This window comes from Morone saxatilis, unplaced genomic scaffold, assembly GCF_004916995.1.
Source record: "Morone saxatilis isolate NCDOM2014 unplaced genomic scaffold, NCSU_SB_2.0 Contig24, whole genome shotgun sequence".
NCBI classification, from domain to species: Eukaryota; Metazoa; Chordata; class Actinopteri; family Moronidae; genus Morone; species Morone saxatilis.
Genome location: NW_023339807.1, coordinates 6,962,503 through 6,971,442, shown reverse-complemented (window position 1 = coordinate 6,971,442; position 8,940 = coordinate 6,962,503). Strand labels below are relative to the sequence as shown.

The window sequence follows — 8,940 nt, the reverse complement described above, 5'->3', positions numbered from 1 at the left end:
ACACACACACACACATCCTGTGACCTCTCTTGCTGACAGATAACAGGCCTGGGGGTTTGGGGGTACTTTTGGTGAGGGGAACTGTACAAACCCCCAGTAGACACATCAACCCCCCAAGCACTGAGGCTGGTATATACCTGAGTCCAACAGTTGTGTGTATGTGTGGAAAATGTGTGTGTGGGATGGGGGTGGGGGGTACGTGGGTGTTGGAGGGCCACAGCAGGACAAGGAGGACAGGGAAGCGGAGGAGGTGACAGAGAGTGTCTCTGGCAGCCCGACTGCTGGCCTCTGGATACTCTACTTCTACTCTGGGCCGCCAGCCCTTCTCACTGATGCACTAATGAAAGACAAGACAGAGCTGGACGGAAAACACAAGCAGACACACACACTCATACACATATTACAGAGAGAAACGGGAGAAAGACTCAGTTGCTCAAAAAAGGTCACTTTATAGCATGTGACTCAAAGGGCTAAGGCAGATCGTGACGATATGCGCCTGGACGGGTGACAGCGATGTCATGCGTCTGCTCTGGGGCTGTTGTCTTTGACCCCTGGCTCCATACAGCCCCACTTGACCTTAGAGACACAACTGAAAATGGGCAAATAATGTGGATGTTCGGTAATGACCATTTCCAAAGCAGCTGGTGGGGTAATTATTCTGTCTCATCTCTCTCTTTGCCTCTTATGCTCCCTCTCTCTCTGTTTTGCCTCCCTCCATTCGCATCTGTGCGAGTCTCTCGTCAGGCAGAGCCGTGACCTAAACAGTTTGTGACAGCTTTCTGGGAGAGTGGAGCTGGAGACTAGGCATGCCTCGCAGACCTGAGAGTAGCAAAGGTTCTCTCACGTCTTTCACAGTGGAAAAAAAACATGCACACTCCTTTTGTATCTAAAAACCCAAGCACATATGGACACACATACACAGGCACACACGCTGCCCCAGATATAGCTTTTTATCATGCATCACAAACATGCAAGCACACATGTGTGTGTCCATTTAATGGAGCTGCACTTCATTATTCAAAACCTCGTCTGAATGTAGCTGTATATGTCAATCACTTTCTGCCAGATGGCGAGTTAGTGTGAGAGTGTGTGTTGAATGAATCTGTGTGACTGTGGGTGTCTTTTGCTCGTTTAGCCTGTCAAGTTTAGCCAATTCTACTCATAATAGCTCAAAACCTTATGCCCAGTCACTGAAAAACATTTCTTTTCAACTCCTGACATTTGGCATTTTCTCCAAAACAAAGATCCTCGGGGCATTTTTGTATGTGAGCTGATGAGGGACTTTTTCCAAGCGAGCCTCTCCAGAATGATGGTATTACAAAGACTTAAACTAACAAAAAACTAAACTTGGCACCGTGCTACTAGAACAATTACATATGTCAAACTGTTGAAAAATTGATCAAGAATTGTTTCCTACCAGTAGGATCCAGCAGGGCATTGGCCGCACCCCAGCGGTGGTACAGGGCAGCCAGTTCATGGGGGCTGTAGTTTTTGAGGAAGCCGAGGACGTCAGTTGGCATCTCCGGTGTCTCTGCAATTGGCTCCTGCTTCACATCTCCCTGAGCCTCTGAGGGCAAAGAAGAGGAAGAGGAGGAATTCAGCAGAGTGCCTCCATGTGCCTGGGATGCTCCGTAGTTGTGTCCTGCTGTGGAGCTATGGATGATGGTGCTAGGTCTCGTAGCGTTTGCCCGGCCCTGGCTGTGGGAGTTGGGAAGGGGCTGATGAGTGGAACCCCTAGCTCGGCTGTACTCTGCGAGGCCATGTTTGCTTGAGAGCATGAAGCCCAGGCCCTCTTGAGGCATCAAGTGGCGGTCAGCAATCCTGGATGCTGTAGCAGAGCTGGGACTTGGGGCTGAGGAACGTGAGAGGGCACCAGTGCTCTTCTCCAAGGAGCTGGAGGAAGACAATGGGCCTCCCCGGGGGTAAATATCCACTTTAGGTCTGAAGCGAGACTGATGTCTCTGGTCCTCCATGTGTCTGACACTGCTGCTGGTGCTGCTGCTTGGCCGGACTGGGACTCTCCCAGCTGGGGTGCTTGAGGTGGATGAGGAGCCCCTGGAGAACGAGGAGGAGGGGGTAGAAGAGGATGATGATGATGATGATGATGATGATGAAGGCATGGCTGCATGACTGGCTGGCTTGCTCTTCTTCAGAACCTCACTTGAGTAGGTTGGGGGCCGGGTGCGTTGAGCACGCGTCAGTGGAGGCAGCGATGGACACTCCTTTCCCTCCAGGACTGGCGGGGGACCAGTGCGTCTCCTGGAGGATAATAAGCTGTCCCTCGAGGCCTTGGAGCTGTTTTTCAGGGCCCATTTAGGAGCAATATTTGAGCTACTGCTGTTGATGCGGTGAGCCACAGTCTGATGCATCCAGAGCACTTCGGGGTAGCGGGTGGAGTGAGAGCAGAAGGAGCACTTGTGGTTAGGGAGGCTCTTCCTGTCCAGGTTTAGGGAGGCTATGCCCCTGCAGCCCTCAGCCCTCACACATAGATCCACAGGGGTCATGCTGGGATCAAGTGGGGAGGAACGAGCTGAAAGGTAAGCAGGAGGGGATGCAGAGTTGCTTGAACCCTGAAGAAGAGCTTTTTTCAGCTTGGGATAACCACTGGGGGTACCTCTGTCCGAGCTGGAGCTGGGGCTGGGAATGGGACTGGGTCTATCTTCGGGAGCAACACGGACATGATTTGAATAAGTCTTCAACTCTGTGCTGACAAAGTCACAGTGGCCGCTGATGTAAGGCTTCTCATCTGTAGGGGAAAGAAATGACATCAAGTTGAATGACTGTACAGAAATCATGTACATTATTCTCTTCTCTACTACCAGCTATAAGCCAGAGGTCATTACATCTGTTCGCTTTGCCAGATTGTTCCATTCAGATGTAGTTTTGGTGAACAGCCACCAGGCTGCAGTATTGGCTAGAATTCCCACATCTCCTCTATTCATTTTACATGTGAATGTGTCCTGAAATGTTACATATCATTGAATAAACACCTTTTTGTACATAAAACAAATCAGATATTATAAGGCTTATAAGGGCCGTAGACTGGGATTGCATTGGATTGCACGTGTGTTTACTGTATTTAGTCAATATTGCTAATTCCTGAAGTGCAGCTTCATAAATCCCCCACAAGATGGCGTTTGTGACCTGCCAGCCAAGTCAATTTAACTGTTATCACTGGAAAACTTTATATCTCCCAGAGTGCTAGATTTCAGAATGGAGGAGAATAGGAATACAAATAAAAACAAGATTTATGATAGTATAAGTAGCTGCATTCACGGTGGTTGTAAAAGGTTATTAAATGTAAAGGAATGTAAAACATGAAAATTCTCATGTTGGAATTCAAAGAGATTTTGAACATAAAACCAAAGAATATTACACAGTGGCTGGGTCATAGAGCATTATATCATCTTACACACAGACCCCCCCCCCCCCAAGNNCAAGTCTGTAATAGCACAGTATGGTACTCTCCACTACCCCTCCTCTTTTTTACAATAACACCAGTAACCTGCCATCTGTTTTTCATTTGGCTTCCTGTTGGCAACACTGGCCAACACTCACAGCTCAGACTCTGCCAAGGTAAAGGCCTGGGGGTGGGCAGTGTAGTAGGGAAGGTAGTTGGACTGATGTGTCCTGTTTATTGGTCATGTATTAATCAATCGTGACCAGTCAGAGCCACAGTAATTGAAGTAGGTAATTGAATATCCTTACTGTCAATAGCTTTACTCGAATTCTTATTGCACTTACAAAGTAAGTAATTAGTCCAATCCTGAATGAGAGTCACACTTGTCAGTCTTGCATATTCACACATGCACACAAACATAAAAACACACATTAAAGGTCAGAGTAAGGCAATTAAGACAAAGTATGCAATAGTGCTAATGGTCTGTCACTGCAGTAACCCTTGTCTTGTAAAGGGTGGAGTAAACCACATCCATCCTGGAAACAAACATCATAGCAATTTTATCTATCCATGAAGTGATATCACTGAAACCTACCAAAGTAACCCCAATTTCACACTTGCATAGAACTGTTCAAAAGAACAGCAGATGTCAGCTCTCAACAGGAGTGAAACTCAACTGAAAAATGCATAAAGTTGTAGCTTCAATAACCACAGCTGTGTGAATGTTTTTAATCGCTACTATGCTTGTGCAATAATTACCACCAAGAAAAATGTTATTAATCTATAACTCATTTGTCTAAAAGCCTCTAATGCTGGTTTGTGCATGTATCCTGTCACTTCTCATTTGCATTCCCAAAAAGTAGCTAAATGGCTGTAAGGGACATCAGAGTGTTTGTGACTAGAGTGTCCTCTGAGTGTCTCTTTCCCCATTGCCTGCATCCCTCTCCATCGGGAGGTGACTCTATAAATAACCAATCCCTCAGACATCAGGCAGCCTGGCTGGCTCAATGGTAAGAAGAGTGGATGAGAGACAGTGGAAGTATCACAGGAGGTAACCTTAGAGATTAGGAAAGAGTCAGAGGGGGCATGGAGGAAAGGTATAGAGCAGAAGGATGGACGGATAGACAGAAGCCTTTAAATCTTGACAATAATATTCTCTTAGTAAATGCTGAATTCTTATATTTGGCTTTGTCACAAATATTAATGCATTTCATTAAATATCAGCAAAGAAATATTTGCACACTGTGTATATTGAGCTATACAGTACATTTATTAATATAAAGGAAGTTCAAACTGCCTTTAACTGGTAGAGCACAGGACTGTTATTATGTTTCATAACTAATGATTGCTTGTTATACAATCAACAATATCAGTGGAGAGTAAAAGGAAACAGAAATGCTGACAGATTTTCATGGCAAAGACATAAAAAGGAGAGCAAAAAACATATTCACACACAGATAAGGGGGGCGAGGGGAGTTTCCTGAGACAGGAAGACCTGAAATAGCACACAGCTCGATCAGGCCTGAAGAAATGTTGCTGCTATTTTTGAATGTCTGTACTAACAGGGAGGAATAGAACCAATCACTACAATTCTTAGTTATCCGCTATCCTAACCAGTACAAATACTGTTTTGTAGAGTTTGAAAGTTAAAAGACAAAAGTCTGAGAGCTCTGAAGTGCTGCATACACAGTAAATCCTTCCTTTATCATATTTCAGCCATGATTGTGGGTGTTTTGCCCTTGCATGGGTAGGTTTTCTTTTTTTGCCCTGCAGTGTTTATTGGTTGTGGAGGTAAAAAATGACAGGCATTCCAAAAATGCCCTATGCTCTACCAACATGCCACTGAAAGGCACAAAGTTTCACTAAACTGTTGGCTTTATTGCTCTGTGATAGAAAATAATTGCACTGTTGTAAACAGAATTTTAAGTGGTAGTTAAAGTTTATTGACCATATTTGATAGTATTCGTGAGCAGCACTCTATAAAAGATCTGGAGTCGGATGTCATTTTGACATTTAGCCACACGGAGGCTCCAGTTCCCACTCGTTTGAGACTGATGAGCTGAGGAGGTGCACCTACACAAAGCACATTTCATCAACAGATGTTTACTACAGAGTGACAGACTCAGAGGCCTAGGGTGGGAGGCTTGAAAAAGGCTACAGTTATTTCTGCCACAAAATACTCTGCAGAGTATGTTTCTATTAGTAAACTTATGTATTTACCATTCCTTTACTAGTATAGCAGTTATATTTTCCTATTGTTTTATGGTAGAAAGTTGAGACAACATCTTAAAAGGGTTAATAGAAAAGTGACTTGGCAATGTTGGTGAAAAGCACTGAACGAAAGACTATCAAAGGAATCTTTTGTTTTATGACCTTCAATTTGTGATGCTTAACTGTTAAAGAAAAAAGAGATCACAAATCTGAGTCCCAACAGCACATTATACAGTAATCATAAGTACAAGTCTTACTTCCTTTTTATTTATACTGCATATTTGACTAAATGATTAGAATTAAGTTCAAAGCAAATCCCAAATCAGTCATATTTACCACCAATCATATTGAAGATAAGTTCTTCAATAGTTCTTCAATACTATTGAAAAAATATAAAATTTTTCCTTTCATTATAGATGATCAGTTCAAATCAAAGTACTAGAAAAAACTTATAAAGAAAGACTGAAGTTTTGGACTAACCTGTAATCTCTCCAGAATTTGCAGTACCCATCTCTGAGGCCTGGTCTCCAAGGGTAGAAGCTGGTGGAGAGTCTCCATACCCCGGGGTACTGGGCCGGCTAGGGGAGCCTGACTCTGGATCACTGGTGGAGCCCCATCGGTCATCTCTTGCAGATCTGTCCTTGTCCCCCACAGATGCCCTTCCTCCATCCTTTCTGTGGACCCGCTGGTGAACAATCATTTGGTGACGACTGCGAAACACCTTCCCACACTCAAAACACTCGTTGGACTTGGAGGAAGCTTGTGACTGAGATGATCGTCGTCGGTCCTGGCGAGACGAAGGCCGGTATTCTGAGTCACTGAAGCTCTCTGGTGTCCGGTCCCCTGAAGAAGCATGGCTTCCAAAACCAGTGCTGCTGCGTCGCCCCGAGCTGCGTTTCTCTTGACCTTGCAGGACATATCTGCTGCTCTCCTTCTCAAAAACCACAGCAGCCCCGGCCAGGGCCTCCTCACCCATACTTCCTCCCCCGTATGAGGCTTTGGAACTTGGCTCCACAGGCTCCACAACCCTTCCTTTAGTAGCTAATTGCCAGGCTTGGTAGCTGCAGACTGGATCTAGCTCTAGGATTCTTTGACCTAGCATCTTCTTCTCACTCTCTTCCTCTTCATCCAGGGTTTTATCCTCAGCTGGCTGGAGGTTTAAGTACTCAAGGTAACGTCTCTTAGCAGCTGGTGAGTCCTCATCATCACTGAGTTTGCACTGGCTCTGGGTTTTTCTGCCATAGCAGAGACTATGGACTTTTTCATGGACCCTCAGGCTCTCTCTGCTGTGGAACAGGTTCCCACATTTGGAACACATTTGATAGATGGATGTGACAGCGCCAGTGACAATATCAGGATCCTGGGCTACGTCGTTGATGGTGGCTGGTTGCTCAGCCGAATCTGCTTTTGACCTTGACCTGGATTTGGTGTTGTGTGTTTTCATGTGCGATTTGAGAAACCAAGCTTCGCGGAACCGTCGTCCACAAATACGACAGCAGTGGTCCAGGATCCCGGCATGTTTCTTCATGTGTGACTTCAGAAACCAGGCCTGGGTAAAGACTTGGCCACAGGTCTCACAGGGGAAGGTCCCATCGTTCTGGGGTTGGAGGACATCAGGTTCGGCCACAGCCTCTTCCTTAACATTGGTCTCTTCCTCTGTGTCTGCTGTTATGTGGACCTTTTCAATATGGCTGAGGAGCTGGTCTTCTCGCAACGCCTCATAGCCACACAGACGGCAACAGTAAGGCCTCTGGTCAGTGACAGACTTCTCTCTTTTCATGCTCCTCCCAGGCACTTTCCTCCGACTCTCTTCACTGCTATCCCCATTTATCACCCGGTTACAGGCTGAGCTGCTCTTAGTTGGACTCGTACCTCCGTCGAGACCCTCTGAAACACTCATCTCTTCCTCCTCAGCCCCACCCTCTTCATCCTCATTGGAGTGGTGGCTAGAGAGCGTGCCCAGTTTGTGGCTGCGAATGTGAACTTTGAGGTTGCCCTTCTGAGAAGCCCTGTGGTCACAGTAGGGGCATTTGTAAGGGCGTGCACCTGTGTGGCGTCTCATATGCTGCGACAAAGAGCTGAGGAAAGGGAAGCTGCGTCCACAGATGTTGCAGTCATAAGCCCCTGGGATTTTGTCATCTTCACCCTCAACCTCGTTTTCAGGGTTGACCTTGTCTCCAATCAGCTTTTCCTTCTGACTTTCTGCCTGGGTCTCCATCATCTCCACACTGTCTCTAGGATTCATTGTACAAACTAACCTACCCTGTCTACCTGGCCTTTCGCAAGCTCGGTAAAACTTGAAACTACTGCTATCTGCAGCTGGACATCTAGGGATGTCTAGTGTGCCTTTGTTGGTAAGTTAAAATGCTATCTGCCTTCAATCATCCAGAGATCAAGCTGCTTACACAGCAGCTCATTCAGCACTCTCCAGTTACTGGACGCACCATCTATCCATCTTCATCCAGCACTGTCAGTGTGAATCAGTTGCTCAAACTACCTGCGTGCATAGAAAGCAATGCATGTAGCTTTATCATTTACTTTGACACATGTAGGGAAATGTCAACTCGTTTTTAAGCTGAATAAGTCCCAGCATATAAATTACGACTGAGATTTCACAGTCTCTTTGCCAAAAGAGGGTGGAGGTTTTCACTCAATTCCAGGTCATCACTGTGTCAGAGGAGAGAAGTTTTGAGAGGTATTTTCATCAGCGTAGCTAATCCACCACACTTCCTTTCTTCATTTTATTGGCTTCTCTTCATTGTCTTCAATTTTAAGCACATTAGCCGCTTCCAGGTCATGAGATCCCTATTGCACGGCCTGCATATCTTTTACCTGAGAATGAAGGAGAGAGAGAGTTTGAGGGAGACAAAGTGGGGAGGAGGGTGAGAAGAGAGACAAAGAACATGTTAGTAAAGCAAAAGGTTGGTGATCATCACAAGGCAAATCACCAATAGAAATAAAACAAAATCCAAGATATCTTTAGAAACAATTTGTGATTTAAAGTGTAAAGTGAAAAAGTGAAAGAGTTTTATAATCAAAATAAAGTATGACACCAGTAGCTATAGTTAAATGTACCTCTTTTTATTGACAGATTTGTTTACCCCTTCTTAAACCCCCCAAATCTGTTGTAATTTAAATGAGCTTGAATTTATCCAATAAAGATTTACATCAGTATAAACTGAGTGTAGGTGGGTTATGTATCGTGTATAAAGTCTGCTATGTATCTGTGGCACCACTATACACAAGCGTGTGTGTTGTGATTGTGCATGAGTCGTGCAGGGCTTGGGGGCTCTGACGCTACACTGGCTGAGTCGACACTTTACACAATC

At 45.3% G+C, this 8,940-nt stretch overlaps 1 protein-coding gene across 1 annotated transcript in view; it reads right to left on the bottom strand.

Annotated features, from left to right (window-relative positions):
- LOC118335575 (zinc finger protein 516-like) overlaps window positions 1-8,940 on the bottom strand; it is a 36,273-nt gene that overhangs the window by 4,467 nt on the left and 22,866 nt on the right. Inside the window, exons 2-3 of the mRNA XM_035671930.1 lie at window positions 6,092-8,443; window positions 1,418-2,746 (exon numbers count right to left, since the gene is read on the bottom strand). Of these exons, the coding sequence (XP_035527823.1) occupies window positions 1,418-2,746; window positions 6,092-7,856 (3,094 nt within the window). The 5' untranslated portion in view covers window positions 7,857-8,443. The remainder of the gene's footprint in view (window positions 1-1,417; window positions 2,747-6,091; window positions 8,444-8,940) is intronic.